At 40.4% G+C, this 16,871-nt stretch overlaps 1 protein-coding gene across 10 annotated transcripts in view; it reads left to right on the top strand.

Moving 5' to 3' along the window:
- The window catches only part of sgip1a (SH3GL interacting endocytic adaptor 1a), a 228,792-nt gene that overhangs the window by 138,762 nt on the left and 73,159 nt on the right, over positions 1-16,871 (top strand). For 6 of the 10 annotated variants that reach the window (XM_043699418.1, XM_043699417.1, XM_043699414.1 and 3 more), the window contains 5 exons: positions 3,486-3,497; positions 5,942-5,966; positions 7,489-7,540; positions 10,065-10,153; positions 11,214-11,306. In XM_043699418.1, the coding sequence (XP_043555353.1) occupies positions 3,486-3,497; positions 5,942-5,966; positions 7,489-7,540; positions 10,065-10,153; positions 11,214-11,306 (271 nt within the window). The remainder of the gene's footprint in view (positions 1-3,485; positions 3,498-5,941; positions 5,967-7,488; positions 7,541-10,064; positions 10,154-11,213; positions 11,307-16,871) is intronic. The other 4 variants (XM_043699420.1, XM_043699419.1, XM_043699421.1 and 1 more) reach the window with 1 other exon arrangement.

Here is a 16,871-nt window from a genome sequence, read left to right as displayed (position 1 = left end):
GCTGCCAGAGGAAGTGGTGGAGGCTGGTACAATTACAACATTTTAAAAACATCTGGATGGGTACATGAATAGGAAAGGTTTAGAGGGATATGGGCCAAGTGCTGGCAAATAGCATGAGATTAATTTCAGATATCTGGTGAGCATGGACGAGTTGAACCAAAGGGTCTATTTCCATGATGTATAACTCTATGACTCTAATAGGATCGTTTGATTGTTTTGTTAGTACCCTGTTAGTGCATCCTGAAATCTATGGACTAAACCTTAATTTTTTGGCAAGTGCAAGTTGCATCAATTGTATTTGAGGGATTTCTGCCACAAGGTCTGGTAGGCTTTCTCAACATCACTGACCAAACACGCAATTAATTTTCAACCCTGCCCCCATGATGTCTTTTGTATCCAATCATAGCCCCATGTTATCATGTGCCATTCCCAAACACTCCACTCAGCAGATATCTGCCAAACAATGTTGCAACTATGCCAATTTTAAGAGCTTGCTGTGCACCAGGCCAAGTGTTGGCAATCCAGTGTTATCCTTCACCAACAGCACAATGGCACAGTAGCTATAAGGTCAAGCTGCCAATGACATAGAGCATCATGATGATACTGGTACATGCAACCCCACTCTCTTCTACTCATCACTATTTAAAACCTACGCCACACTGTTTACCTCTCCTTACTTAGATCCTGTCTGAAGATCCTCTCTGAGTACCTGTTACTCGTTCAATGCCCAGTTGTCAACAGCATCTTGCAAGAGAAGATCCCATACTGGACTAATCCAAACATGAGCTTTTATTGACAGCCAGCAAAATGGAAGACAAGGGGCAATGAAGACAGGCAACAGTTTATACACTCAATGTGAATCAAATGCTGGCATCTTGACCTGGACAGTACACGATGGTTTAAGCACCCTGTGAGCACCTACTGGAAACAGATATTGACACACAGACCTAGGAAACATCCTGGTCTACCCTGTGAGCACATTGTCTGTGCTACAGTGAGTGCTATCACTCTTGCAGGCTGCAATGCAGGTCTGTGATTCCTGAGCAACCTAAACTTTATCAAAATAGTGCCATGGTAGTTGGGAAGGGTTGGCCAATGTCAGATGCCAGGGTCTGTGACAAGGAGTGCGTACAGCTATTGACCATGGAGCATGCCTGGAGATGCTCTTTACACGTCGGTAAAAAGGAGATCCTTTCGAGGACATGGCAAGCTGAAGGTAGCAGCTACCTCCTCTGGGTTCAGTATTGAGCTTTCTCGACATCCAGCTCATTTGGCATGTTTGGTAAGGTAGGAAGTTGAATATTGACTTATGCCCGAAATGTCAACGCTCCTGCTCTTCGGACGCTACCCCACTAGCTGTGCTTTTCCAGCACGACACTCTTCAACTCTGATCTCCAGCATTTGCATTCCTCACTTTCTCCTAGTTGAATATTCATGCATGTTGGGCTATAAATAAGATGTTTAACATGTCATAATACTCTTTAATTGCCAACTTGTCACTGCCCAGCGAGAAACTGAGCAAAAGTGTAAAAGATGGCATGAGATGCTCCTGATGTTGAGATAGACCTCACTAAAATTGTTGTCCAACTCCCAGCATCGTCCACATCACTCAAACCCCGATAAGATTCCATCCTACGTTTCTCCAAATGAACAGACCTGGCTTTTAATCCTATCTGAATGAATCAGATTATTTTTCTGCTCCTCTTTAATTACCACAGTGGATACTGGGAATACAGCACTGCAGGACTCTACAACTTATCACAACCATCCTTTCTGTGCTGTCAAGGCAAATTTTCCCACAGAACCCAGAAGACCTACCATAAGTATAAATATGACCAATTTGACAAAGCCAGCAGAGTAGTATGAGTCAGAACTGACCCCATGTTCCATGAAAGAATCACATATTAATCCTTATCCTGAACTCTTAAGGTGCAAGCTTTTATCTCTTTAAATTTTATTCCATCAGCATTCTTTTTAGTCTAGGTTTAATAGGGATTAGCATTGAAGCTTTTGCCACTAAATAAAATCTCAATCTGCAACTTTATGTCTGACAGTCCTCCGAGTTGTTTGATAGACAACTTTTGAATTATAGGACAACTGATGGCAAAATCATTTCGGCTAAGAATTTTCAACTATCTGCTATTCGTTTCCCTTATTTTGTGACTTTATCTGTTTATCATCGGATCTTTACTTCCCTGTATATCCTATCCTTTTATCCCAACTGTCAAGACACTCGTTTTGTTCCTGCAGTTAGCTCAGAGCTACACTCTTGTGAGAGAACATTATTAAACATAACGATGCAGAAGGAATGATAAGAAAAGATGTCCTCTAGAGCCCAGACTTAACATTGGTCCTGAACACTTCTAACTGACTAGAATGGCATTGAAGTGAAGAAAGGGTGGCCATTATGTAGTTTTGAGCAGACAGTTCAATTTTTAGGTTTGTTTAACCTTAAAACGTACACCTGACAGGAAGAGATAATTTAGTGAAGTGTGACTCCTGGTGTAAGGCTTAATGAACTTAGGTTTGAAAAGTAAGTCTCTGGCTATATCCACGCTAACCGTTGGTGAGGCTTGTTCCCCCTCGCACTCTCTATCTATAAATCAGGTGTAAATATTGGCAATCTTACCCTCAAGGGTATGTGACATGGGTCTTCTGTTTCGGGATTGTGATTGTCCTTGCATTAAAGAAATGAGCAGGAAATTATATGTTGACAGTAGTAAAGTAGAAAACCCTGGGCTGTATTTTTAATGTTACATTTTTTCTTGTTGATATTTTATTGAAAACCCCAGCACAGCGCTAAAACTTATAAGACTTCAGTGTTTCCCAATCTTTTTCTTTCTCTATTGTTCCTCCCAGCAGGAAATTATATATGCAACATGAAGAAAGATATGTGATGGGGGACAAGGAGTTGTGAGAGGGAGTACATCTAAATTTGATACTTGTCAGGGAAAACCAATATAAGAAAAAAAACAGTAATGCTGGGAAACAAATGTACTGGTTATACCAAATTCCTAATGAAGGGCTTTTGCTCGATACGTCGATTTTCTTGCTCTTCGGATGCTGCCTGACCTGTGTTTTTCCAGCACCACTCTGACCTAATCTCTGGTTTCCAGCATCTGCAGTCCTCACTTTTGCCTGGTTATACCAAAACTCCATTTTGAAGTGTACAACTTGAGTCAGATAATTTTGCCTCAGTCACCACCTTTTACTGGTTTTTCCTTCTGGATTTCATGACATTAAGTCCATTGATCAGCAAATAGGACTGAGATTTCAGACTGAATGTTCACTTTTCCCAGCCTAAGGTACTGCATTTGTGAATGAGATCTAATAGAACAGTTGCCTTTTTAAAAATGTGAGATTCTTCCTTTACTCTGATGATTAAACTCATGTGCACTTTAACCTTTTAACAATGAAAGGGTTGTTCACAAATCTATCACTCTCTGACCAGGTATCTCTTCTCTCTTCCCTTTTGCCGATCACAGAGGCGCAGTCCAGTGAGTATCCCTGTTTGTTGTGATTTGTATATTTAGAATGCTTCAGTTTTTGTTCATTCTGAAATCATTTGGTACGTTGGGAGAAGGGGTTTTCAATCATATTATGTTTATTGCTTTGGACTGCAACTTATGCAGAGCAACTAAAAACTCAACAGAAATTAATGCTATTTAGATTCTTCTCATGTTCTTACCACATTGTACTGCCTACCAACGTATAATTTATATTGTTCTGCCAAAGAGTATGTATAATTTCAAACCACTTTAAAATAATAATTTTATTACAAATGACTAAACTGATGGCCTGCAGTTATTCAGGAGTTTAAACAAACAGTCACATATCTGTATGACAACCAATATCACTTGATATTGTCAAAAATATGTATTTTAAGGATTTTTAATTGGAAGAGGAGTTGATGAATCTTTTGAGTTCTCAACCCTTTTCTCTACAATTACCTTGCGACAACCTCTTGTTCATTTATAAGGGAAAATAATTTATTTTCTGTTCGTTAGAGTTCTTTTCATTTCTTCTCAGGATGAGAGCAATGCTGACAATGTTGCAATTATTACCCATTTTAATTTCTCCAATGAACTGGTCATGAACCTTTACCTGAATAATTGCAGTGCTTGTTCGGAAGGAAAAAATGTCTGCATTGTATAACAGAATCAATGTGAAATCTTTTACGTGACCACCCAAAATCAAAATTACCACCTTGTGTCAGTGTGAGCCTTGAACATATAATTTATGATTTTAGTCTTTTGTTCTGAATCTTTTATGTTGTAAATGGAGAAAATCTTTGTTGATTCATAAGGAACTGCTAACTTGTTCAAGGCAATCCACAGAAAATCACTTCAAAATGTAGACTTACTGAAAGAGACAAAATCAAAAATAATTTGAATACATTTTTGGACTGTTTGTCTTCTAATTTCTACCTGACCACATGTTCATGTTAGCCTATGTTAAGCCTGAAAAATATCCTTGATGGGAAGTTGAATGTTCCAGCTTTTTCTGTACAGGTACATACGATAATCAAATCAAACATTTGAGACTCTATTCAACAAAGATTTTTTTTTTTTGCTCTCTTTTCAGTCCTGAAAATACACAAGTGAGATTCGATTAGTCTTGCCAGGCTAAGGTACAATTACAATTTGAAGAATTGGGGACTGTATTGGCAATTCTGGAAGTTAGGCCAAGAATGAGATAGAAATCATCGCAAAACTAATTGAGGGTTGACCAACTCCTTTATGTCTCCCTCCCATTCTTCCTACATCCTCTCACCCCATGCCAGACCCAATAAATAATCACCTCTGCTGTAGCTATTGCACATGGAGCCTCAATGAGATTCTAAACCTATTGTCAACTGAAGTTTTGTCTCTGGAGTTCAGATTGCAAATTCAGTTCTAGTTTAAAGGCTAATCTGAGGGATTCTTTTTGAAAAGTTTCAGCCTCTTCTCCACAAATTGATAATCTTGTTGTTTCCATGGACTCTATCATCTCCACCCCTGTTCCTAAGCCAGGTGGCCATTCTTGTCAACAGACTGTCATGTCCTCAACTTGCACTAGTGAATAAGGTAAGGGTGAACAATCCAGGCCAACTGACCCACTTGATGGTGCACGTAATCTGATAAGCAGGCGTCCTGATGCATTTTCTATCCAGATAGTAGAAGAAATAGCTTGCATTTATATAGGACCTTTTATAATTTGAGGTTATTCATGCAAATTGACTGGTCTGGCTCTGCTGTTGCAGTTTCTCCACATCACCTGATGAAGGAGCGGTGCTTTGAAAGCTTGTGATTTTAAATAACCTTTACGGACTATAACCTGGTATTGTGTCACTTCTGACTTTGTCCATCCCAGTCCAACACTGGCATATCCACGTCATAGTCACTGTTGCGTTGTGAGGTAGGGGATGAAGCAGTCAGTTTCCATAGAGCGTGGTTCCCCGAAATAGCAAGCAAGAAATGACCAAATAAACAGTTTTAGAATTTTTGATTGACATAAATATTGGGCACCAAAGAGAATTCCTCTGCTCTTTGTTGAATAGTGTCATGAGATTTTTTTAACACGTTTGAGAAAGAGGTTAGGCCTCCGTTTAACATCCCAACCAAGAAGTGGCATATCTGATAGGGTAACACTCCCTCAATACTGCATTGAGCTGGCAGTGTAGACTATGTCTTTGAGTGTCCAATAGTGGGACATGAACTCACAGGAGAAAAGCACATTACCTTTGGTAAGGCTATCAAAGAAAGCACTTCTTCAAAAGCACGGGGAAATTTCACCCAAATCCTAAACCCAAATTCCTTCTGTCAGAACACAGATGAAACCCTGAGAATTTATTCTATTTATCTCTGTAACTGGCACAAAATTGGCATCATATAGCCAGACCGGTCTGTCTTTGCTTTTATTTTAAATCCCATAAATTAATATGTTTTCTATTTCTCTCCAGGCAGTTATCAAAAGGAATTTATCCAGTAAGTTGTTGTTATCATTGTCATTAATAAACAAAAATGAAGAGTTAACAGTATAGCAGAAGTGTTTGTAGTGAAAGGAAAGGCAAAATTCCATAAATGCACTTTGGTGAAAAGGAGACACTCAGCTGTGATTTTTTTTTTTTTTAAAAAACCCATAGATGAGAGGTAAGCCACTAAGTTAGTAAGTTAGAAGTTGTGAAATCTCCAATCCCAATGTTAAGAGGAACAGCATATCTGATGCCTCCTTGGCAGCTTTAGGAGGACCACAAAATGGAATATCTAAGGGAATAGAGAGACCTAGGGTATAGGTACATATTTCCTTCAAAGTAGCATCACAGGTAGAAAGGGTGGTGAAGAAGGCATCTGAGACACTTGCCTTCATCGGTCACAGCATTGAGTACAGAATTTGGAACGTCCTGTTACAGTATAAGACATTGGGTATGTCTCATTTGGAGTACTGCATACAATTATAGTCACCCTGCTGTAGGGAGGATCTTATTAAACTGGAAAGAGTCCAAGAAAGATTGACAAGGATATTACCAAGACTGAAAGGTCTCACTTATAAGGAGAGTTTGGATAGGCTGGGACTTTTTCCCCTGATGTGTCGGAGGCTAAAGGGTGACTTTATGGAGATTTATAAAATCATGAGGGGCATGGATAAGGTGAATAGCCAAAGCCTTTTCCCCAGTATAGGGGAATGCAAAGCTCGAAGGCATAGGTTTAAGGTGAGGTGGAAAGATTTAAAAGGGACCTAAAGGACAACGTTTTCAAACAGAGGGTCGTGCATTTATGTAACAAGCTGCCAGAGGAAGTGGTAGAGGCAATTACAATTAGAACATTTAAAAGTCATTTGGACAGGTACATGGATAGGAAAGATTTCGAGGGATATGGGCCAAATGCAGGAAAAAGGGATGAGTTCAGTTTAGGAAACCTGGTCAGCATGGACGAGTTGAGCCAAAAGGCCTCTTTCCCTGCTGTATGCCTCTATGACTATATGGCTGTATAAGCAATGATTGTTTCTAACTCATTGTATCAGTACAAACATTACAAAGGGAGAGAGGGATCAGAGACTAGAGGTCAGAGATACATGACATCAGATAACAAATCTTGATTTTCTTCATTACTTAGTGCTGTTTAAGACTTTATTAGTGCATAAAAGCTTGCTTTTTAAGTGAACCCAGGTTACTATGTATTGAGTTATTACAGAATTAAATTTTATCTTTACTTATTAAACTTTGAGAAATTATTTAATGTATGGTGTACACCAGATTATAGTTCAACAAGTTTATTTGGAAGTACCAGTTTTTGGAGCGCTGTTCCTTTGTCAGCTACCTGTTGGACTATAACCTGGTATTGTGAGATTTTTAACTTTGCCCACCCCAGTCCAACAACCAACACCTTCACATTAATGTGTGGCATCAAAGAAATTTGAATACTTAACACAGATAAGTTATAATCATTTATGTTTTAATGTTTTACTCTAAATTCTTTGCATGGTGAAAATGAATTGTTTTTTGTGCAGGTGAAGAAATAGCTCGACCAAGACGGTCAACACCCACTTCAGAAGTTGTCGGGTTGGTATAAATGATCGTTTATTCCCCTGGATCTGTCTAGGAAGTACTAGTGATAGAACCAAGTACATTTTCTTCCCCTAGAAACCTGCTGAAGAATTTTTTTTCATTGAATAAAAGCAGAAAATGTTAGAAATATTCAGCAGCTTATGCAGTATATAAGGAGTGTGCAGAAGGAGGCATGAAGGTTGGGTTGGTGGTGTAACTGTATTGCCTGGGTATATCCTCATCAGATTTCTGGTATGACATTTGTGGTATTGTTAAAACTATCCACCATCAAGTGGGGCAGGACAGGCCCAATTCAGAAATCCCACACACTGGTATTGGGATATCACTAAGGCTGTTTAATAGTTCAGTTGCCACCAATTATTTCTGAACCCACTGAAGTTCAGCAATAGGTTCAAAGAGATTGGCCTCACTTGGGGGGGTGGGGGGGGTAGGAGGGGAGCCTCATTGACAGGTAATCAGTGCCCAATCGTGGTATTCAACTTCAGGACAGATGGCTGTTTTGAAAATCATTCCTCTGCCAGCTCCGTTCCCATCCCTCTCAGGTGACCTCTTCCCTACAACCCACATTTCATCTTGCTCACCTGTGTCCAGTGATTCAGCAGTGATTCATCACTGGACCTTGAGATGTTACCAGTCACAGCCATTGCTCTTTGTTTTGCTGCTGGCTTTGGTAAGCTGTTCTCAGGGTAGGCTTTCACCCTGCTGGGAGCTTGCCTGAGTAGAAGATATAGCTCTGGACAGCTAAATGTCAGAGGTTTTATTGAGCCTTCCCATAAATGCAACATGAGGAAGAGACTAATTTTCCAACCATCAAAGTGAGTCCCAGTTGGTAGGATTAAATTTCAGCCAACATTTCCAACCACTGACTTTCATTCTACTATAAGATGTAGGAACAGGTAGGCCATTTGACCCATCACTAAGTTTGTCACAATTTTAAATAAATTAATTTATTTTTTGCATTTTCTCAGGTTTTTTAAATTCATTTAATAATTATGATAAGGAAGGGAGTAGAAGTCGGTGCATTCTCAGTACATACAATGTAACATCAAAGTTCTATGCTATGTTTCACCCCATTGTGTTTGCAACTTAACTTTGCCATCATTATATTAATCCCAGGCATGTTTAGTCCAGCATATTCAAGCTTTTATCTTTGGGGAAATTTTAGATTGAATCCCCTACTCCTTACAAGCTGGGCGCTTTGTCAACACTTTGTGTATTGGATGCCGCAAAACCGAAAGGTCACTACTATTTTCAATCAATCCAGTCAATCTTGGAAATGTTTTTATCTGTTGAAGCTAGATAACAAATAAAATGGTGTCGTGACCGTGAGGCCATTATTTGTCACAGAGTCTTATCCCACTGATAGTTTTGCTATTGTGTTGCTCAGCACTTGTTAGCTTGCTATTAACTATAAATGTTTAGTGAGCCTATAAATGACAAAATATGTTGTAAATTATAGGACCTGATCCCAAGAACAACATAAATCAAATAGTGCGAGATATGATTGAAATATTCTACTATTCCTCTTCAAGTCTTTTCCTTTTCCTTTTCTTGCCACTTTCAATCTTGCTTATAATCCACAGTTAAAGGCATTAATGTTGTAAGTCTAGTCATTTTTGTTCATATTATTCCATCTAAACAACGTGAAATGAACGAATTTAGAAAATATTTTTGTCAACTATCACCCAGTCAAAAGTTGGTCTACAACTCAAATAGTCAAATGTAAAAAAAGTACTTTTTTTGATTTGCAACATAAGATAATATGAATAAACAGTCTGGCTTACTGTTCTGATTAACGTCCTTAGTACAATAATTGAAAAATGATTTGAAGCTTCCTATCTTAACGATTTTGCCTACTGCTCGTGCCCCTGCTTACATGACCATTGAAACTGCTACGCAGCATTTCTCTGCCTTTCTGTTCATGGTGACAGTATCTTATTGGAGCTAGGATTTAATACTGTTTCAGCTTCTGTCTTCCAATTTCAGGAACACACAAAGCTCAAAATAACCATGTTTACCCAAGCAGCAGGTGAAAGTTTCGGTTAGAACTGAAAGACTTAAGGAATATGTTTCATGTAGTTTTATATATCTCTTTCTCCAAGGCAGATGTCTTGACAACTGTATATTCTGGCTCACAGTTCAATCACTGAATCAATCACAGAATTGTTACAGTGCAAAAGAAAGCCATTCATTGCATTGTCCCCACACCGGCTCTTCAATTAAGCATCATTACCTAGTGCCAATCTCTTGCTTTTTCACATACCCTTGGACACTATTTCTGTCCAAGTAATCAACCAACGCTCTGAATGACTTCATTCTTAAGACCATCATCCCCAGGTGTAGTGAGTCTAAAGATTCCGCAGGACAGTGTCTAGCCCTGTTCTCCTTTACAAAAGATTAATAAGAAACCCTGATTTTGTCAGACCAAGATGTAGCAATTCTCATTTGCTTTTAACTTGTTTATTCATGTCTAATTAATTTTTCCTTCTTTCTCATTTCTTTTTTTCTCTTCTCTTAGTAGTAAGAAGGGGTCAGAGGATACAGCATCTCTGATTCCACTCTTTGGCCCACCATTGGAGTCTGCTTTTGAAGGCATAAAATCAGAAGGTACATGACATACAATGCCTGAACCAACAATAAATGTATGCCTGTGCAGGGTGTGATAACGTATGTACGTTATTGCATGCCATATCTTCTTAATGCACTGCACGTTGTCCTTCTAGATTGCGAAAAAACTTTATTGTTCAGCTTTCACTTCCATCATACAGAGCGTTTAGTTAATATTTGACATTTTTAGCTTGATATGTCCTTGTTGGAGTTTTCCTTCATGTAGTTCAGACAGATTTATCAACACTGACTTCTACTGAGGGTGCAAGGATTAAAAACAAAAGTTGCAAGTCCTTGATATCAATCATGAGAGAACAGCTTTGAGGATGGAAAGTACAGCTTTCCAAATAAATAATAGATAAAATCATGAAGATGAAGTTAAAATCTGATGCTGTAATACAGAGCATGGATATGAAGTGGTGTGCAGAGTCAAGATTACATGTGATTAGAGATAAATATTTTTTCTCTCTCATATGTTTTCATCTTATTTGTATTTTTCTGACATGTAATTATGATGTTCAAAACCTGGTTCCATCACAGTAAATAATGCAGACGTGCACAGTCCAAGGTCATTTATGCATAGTTGGGAACTGTGTGAATTCAAGAGTGCAACATGAAAATTCCAATGAAGTGTTTAAAAACTTATTGTTTGTGTGACATCTAATACACCAAGCAAATAGAGGAGCCACCAGCCTTTACTAAGACCTATGCTTGTCTTGCTAGTCAGTTATGTGTAAATGGTCTGAATGCTACCACTTCCAAGATATGTTAAAATGTTAGGCATTGGTCTTTGTTCAGTGCTAATGTTCCTCACCTGGGTGGCTGAGCACCAAACAATCCAATAGATATAGACAGCTGAGTGACCAAACCTGAGTAATCCTCCCAGTGACCCTGCAAACTTCAGTAAGGCATTTGGTATAGTTCTGGCTTCACAGTTGTGATCAATACAGCTTGTGACACATGACTTCTGGTGCAATCTATTGATTATAAAACATACAGCTTATTCAGTGTATTTATGACCAGTGAGAATTTTCTGGCTAACTTTGTTCATATCTTAAAGCTGTCATTGATCAACCCGAGATCTGGGGGCCATTCCAAGCCATTGATTCCGAAAGACAGTCATCTTTGTCAACACGATCATTTCCTATTGGAAGTAAGTGGACAGCTACTGCATATTTTCTGCAACAAGATCATTCAAATTCACATTACAAGCATTTTAAATGAATGTATAATTAAACAATTATTAACTAGAATGTGCAAATTACTGGATAGTAATAGGCCAGCATAAGTTGACCCATCCTGTCTTACAGTTAATTGAATTGTTATTTACAATTGCAATATATCTATCCTTAATGTCTCTTCAGTTTTTGTTTGCTGTAATTATTTTTTTATGTTCAAGTTTTAGAATTGAGCTACTCTTCAGAGATGCATTGTTAATTGTTGATAGATACCATAAACTCAATTGACATAGCTTATGAACATATAATTCATCCTGAAGGTATAATGAAAGGCACAGCAACCCATGATGTTTGAACAGATGAATGATTTTGAATCCTTTATGAACAACTATGTGATTAGATTTGAAACATTTTCTCAATGGGGACAGTTTAATTTTTCATTCTAATACAGACATGGTCGTTAGTGTTGAACAGTTTCCTCCAACAATGTATCTCTGACTAAGCAAAAAACTGCAGCAACTGCAGAGCAAAGTTTATTGCATTTTATTTTAATGAAGAACTCATTCTTCATTGTCTACTGTCCATAGTTGTATCAAAGTTGTCCCAAATTCTGGAGTATAACCTCCAGTCTGACTCTCCATTGGCATAGTGTTGTCAGTGGCTGAAAAGCTTGCTTGTAGCACTTAATCACCAGGGTGCTGCATGTCAGTCAGTAAATAGAAAAGGTGAAATATAGCTTATGTAACAATCTCAGGACATCCTAACGCTCTTTTTATAGCCCAATCATGTTTTGATGGCTAGCTATCGTAGGAAACAGAGTAGCAATTTGTGCTTGGCAACAAACTGTAGCCAGTTGATGACCAGAATGTTTTATCGATGTTGGTCGAGGAACTCAACAGTAGTTTTTGGAACCAGCAGATATACCTGCATTAGCTTACCCTAGTAATTGAGAAAAAGTGAGGACTGCAGATGCGGGAGAGTCAGAGTCAAAGTGTGGTGCTGGGATAGCACAGCAGGTCTGGCAGCATCCGAGGAGCAGGAGAATCGACGTTTTGGGCATAATCCCTTCATCAGGAATGTGGACGTTGGGGTGGGGCTGGGGGAAAGGTAGCTGGGAAGGTAAAAGATGGATGCAGCTGGGGGATGATAGGAATATGTCAGTGGGGAGGGTGAACTGGAAAGGTGAGAAGGAAGATGGACAGGTCAAGAGGGCAGTGCTGAGGTGGAGGGTTGGATCTGGGATGAGGAAACTAATGGAGTCAACGTTGTTGCTGTGTGGTTGAAGAGTCCCAAGGCAGAAGATGAGGTGTTCTTTCTCCAGGCTGGATTTGGCAGTGGAGGAGGCCCAGGATTTGCATGTCTTTGGGTGGAGTGGGAGGGGGAGGTTGAAGTGGTCTGCCACAGGACAGAGGGATTGTTGAGTGCATGCATACTCGAGATATTCCCTGAAACACTTCACAAGTTGGCGTTCTGTCTCCATCCTGTAGAGGAGACCACATCAAGAGCAATGGACACAGTAGATGATGTGGGAAAATGCATCTCTGGTGGTAGATTCTGATTCTAGTTGGCGGAAATGGCAGAGTATAATGTACTGTATCCAGAGATTAGTGGGGTGGAAGGTAGGACCAGGGCGGTTCTATCCTTGTTGTGGTTGGGGTTCAATGGCAGGAGTGTAGGAAGTGTAGGAGATATGCTAGAGGGTGTTGTTGATCACGTGGGAGGGGAAATTGCAGTCCTTAAAATAGGAGGCCATCTGGGATGTCATGGAATAGAATTGCTGCTCCTGGGAAAAATGTGGCAGAGGTAGAGAAATTGGGAGTAAGGCATTGTGTTATGTCCAGCCAAATGTAGTTGTGCTTACTGCTATCATGCAATAAACCTTCATGTTTTCTCCTCTACATGCTGCACAATGGTGTATCATAGAACACAGAACATAAAACGTTACAGTGCAGTACAGGCCCTTCGGCCCTTGATGTTGTGCCGACCTGTGAAAATAATCTGCTGCCCATCTAAATTACACCGTTCCATTATTATCCATATGTACGTCCAATGCCCATTTAAATGCCTTTAATGACAGCGAGTCTATTGCTGTTGTAGGCAGGTCGTTCCACGCCCCTACTACTGAGTCAAGTTAAAGCTATATCCCCTCATGTTAGTCTTCACCATCTGAGGAAAAAGGCTCTCGCTGTCCGTCCTTTCTAACCCTCTGATTATCTTGTACGTCTCGATTAAGTCACCTCTCAAACTTCTACTCCAATGAAAACATCCTCAGTTCCCTCAGCCTTTCCTTGTAAGACTTTCCTTCCAAAGCAGGCAACATCCTAGTAAATCTCCTCTGAACCCTTTCCAAAGCTTCTACCTCCTTCCTATAATATGGTGACCAGAACTGCGCGCAATACTCCAGGTATGGCCTTACCAGTGTCCTGTACAGCTGAAGCATGACCTTGTGGCTCTGGAACTCGACCCCCCCCCGACCAATAAACGCCAATACACAATATGCCTTCTTAACAATTCTATCAACCTGGGTGGCAACTTTCAGGGATTTATGCACCAGGACACTCTGATCTCTCTGTTCATCTACACTACCAAGAATTTTACCATTAGCCCAGTACTCTGCATTCCTGTTACTCCTTCCAAAGTGAACTACCTCACACTTTTCCACATTAAACTCCATTTGCCACTTCTCAGTCCAGCTCTGCATATTATCTATGTCCCTTTGTAACCCACAATATCTTTCAGCACTATCCACAACTCTGTCTACCTTAGTGTCATCTGCAAATTTACTAACCCATCCTTCTACACAGACATCCAGATCATTTATAAAAATGACAATCAGCAGTAGCCCCAAAACCAATCCTTGCGGCACACCAACGGTAACTGGATTCCAGGCTGAACATTTCCCATCAACCACCACCCTCTGTCTTTCAGCTAGCCAATTTCTGATCCAAACCACTAAATCACCTTCAGTCCTGAAACTCCATATTTTGTGCAATCACCTACCATGTGGGACCTTATCAAGCACCTTACTGAAGTCCATATACACTACATCAAACGCTTTACTTACATCCACCTGTCTTGTAACCTTCCCTAAGAACTCAATAAGGTTAGTGAGGCACAACCTACCCTTCACCAAACTGTGTTGACTATCCTTAATCAAATTATTCCTTTCCAGATGATTGTAAAACCTATCTCTTATAACCTTTTCCTACACCTTACCCACAACTGAAGTAAGGCTCACTGGCCTATAATTTCCAGGGTTGTCCTGACTCCCCTTCTTAAACAAATGAACAATATTTGCTATCCTCCAGTGTTCTGGCACTACTCCTGTCAATAATGACAATATAAAGATCAAAGCCAAAGGCTCTGTAATCTCCTCCCTGGCTTCCCAGAGGATCCATGGATAAATCCCGTCCGACCCAGGGTCTTATCTAGTGGTAGTATCCTCTACCACTAATCACTAGATAGGCTGTAGACAAGGGAGGATTGGTGGCAGTGAACTGCCTCAAACAAAGTTTACCAGTGCCACAGACTGGTAGAAATAGCAAATAACATGAGCAGTCATCGGGAAAATGTCATATGCAGTACATTTGGCATAGTTTCAGTGAAGGCCTAAACTGTCATATGTACAGTTCCTGTCGGAATGTCCTGTGAAGCCAGAATTCCAATGACCGTCAATAGCTTTAGAACATAGGTCAGTACAGGCCCTTTGGCCCTCGATGCTATGCTGACTTTTAATCCTACTCTAAGATCAAACTAACCTCCAAACCCTTCATTTTACTATTATCCATGTGCCTTTCCAAGAGTCACTCAAGTGTCCCTAATGTATCCGACTACTACCATCTCTGGCAGTGCATTCCATGCACCCACCACACTCTGTAATGAACCTACCTCTCATCTCCCCTAAACCTTCCTCCAATTACCTTAAAATTATGCCCCCTCATGATAGACATTTCTGCTGTGGCAAAAAGTCTTTGGCTATCCACAGTATCTATGCCTCTCATCATCTCGTACACCTCGATCAAGTCATCTCACGTCCTCCTTCGCTCTAATGAGAAAAGTCCTAGCTCCCTCAACCTTGGTTCATAAGACATGCCCTCCGGTCCAGGCAGCATCCTGGTAAATCTCCTTTGCACCCTCTCTAAAGCTTCCATATCCTTCCTATAATGAGGCGACCAGAATTGAACACCATATTCCAAGTATGGTCTAACTAGAGCTCGATAGAGTATAAACTTGTGGCTCTTAAACTCAATCCCCCTGCTAATGAAAGCCAACGCATCATTCGCCTTAACAATTGTGTGTGAACTTGGGTGGCAATTTTGAAGGATCTATGGACATGGACTCCAAGATCCCTCTGTTCCATCACACTGCCAAGAATCCTGCCTTTAACCCAATATTCTGCATTCAAATTCGACCTTCCAAAATGAATCACTTCACGCTTTTTCAGGTTGACCTCCATCTGCCACTTATCAGCTGAGTTCTGTATTCCTGTCAATGTCTCGTTGCAACCTACAACAGCCCTCAACACTATCCACCACTCCTCCACCCTTCATGTCAACTGCAAACTTACTAATTCACTCTTTCACTACCTCATCCAAGTCATTTATAAAAATCACAAAGAGCAGAGGTCCCAGAACGGATCGTTGTGGAATACCACTGGCACTAAGCTCCAGGCTGAATATTTTCCATCAACTACCACCCTTTGTCTTCTATGGGCTAGCCAATTCAGTATCCAGACAACCAGATTTCCCTGTATCCCATGCCTCCTTACTTCCTGAATGAACCTACCATGGGGAACCTTATTAAACACCTTGCTAAAATCACCACGTCCACTGCTATCCTTCATCCATGTGTTTTGCCCCATCCTCAAAGAGTTCAGTAAGGTTTGTGAGGCATGACCTGAAAGGGACTGTTTCTAATCAAGCTATGGTAATTGTAAATCCTGTCTCAAAATTCTTTCCAATAATTTGCCCACTATAGATGTAAGACTGACTGGTCTGTAATTCCCAGGGTTTTCCCTATTCCCTTTCTTGAACAAGGGAATAACATTTGCCACTCTTCAATCGTCTGGTACTACTCCAGTGGACAGTGTGGACACAAAGGTGCAGCAGTCTCTTCCCTCACTTCCTGTAGTAACCTTGGGTGTATCCTGTCTGGCCCAGAAGACTTGCCTATCCTCATGTGTTTTGAAATTTCCAGCATATCTTCCTCCTTAACATCAACCTGTTCAAGCCTATCAGTTTGTTTCTTGCTGTCCTCACAAATGTCAAGGTCCCTCTCAGTAGTGAATACTAAAGCAAAGTATTCATTAAAGACCTCCGCTATCTCCTCTGACTCCAAGCACAAGTTCCCTCCACTATCCCTGATCAGCCTTACCCTCACGCTGGCATTCCACTCTACCTCCGCCTCCGAGCTTAATTTCACAATCAGGATTCCCGCCCACCTTCCGAGGACCCCTTCGCCCACCTCCAACACACTGCATCCACCTGGACACCCCGCGCTGGCCTATTACCTGCCCTCGACCTCTTCATTTCCAACTGCCG

Source organism: Chiloscyllium plagiosum, chromosome 11, assembly GCF_004010195.1.
Source record: "Chiloscyllium plagiosum isolate BGI_BamShark_2017 chromosome 11, ASM401019v2, whole genome shotgun sequence".
NCBI classification, from domain to species: domain Eukaryota; kingdom Metazoa; phylum Chordata; class Chondrichthyes; order Orectolobiformes; family Hemiscylliidae; genus Chiloscyllium; species Chiloscyllium plagiosum.
This window is presented reverse-complemented; position numbering and strand designations above follow the sequence as displayed.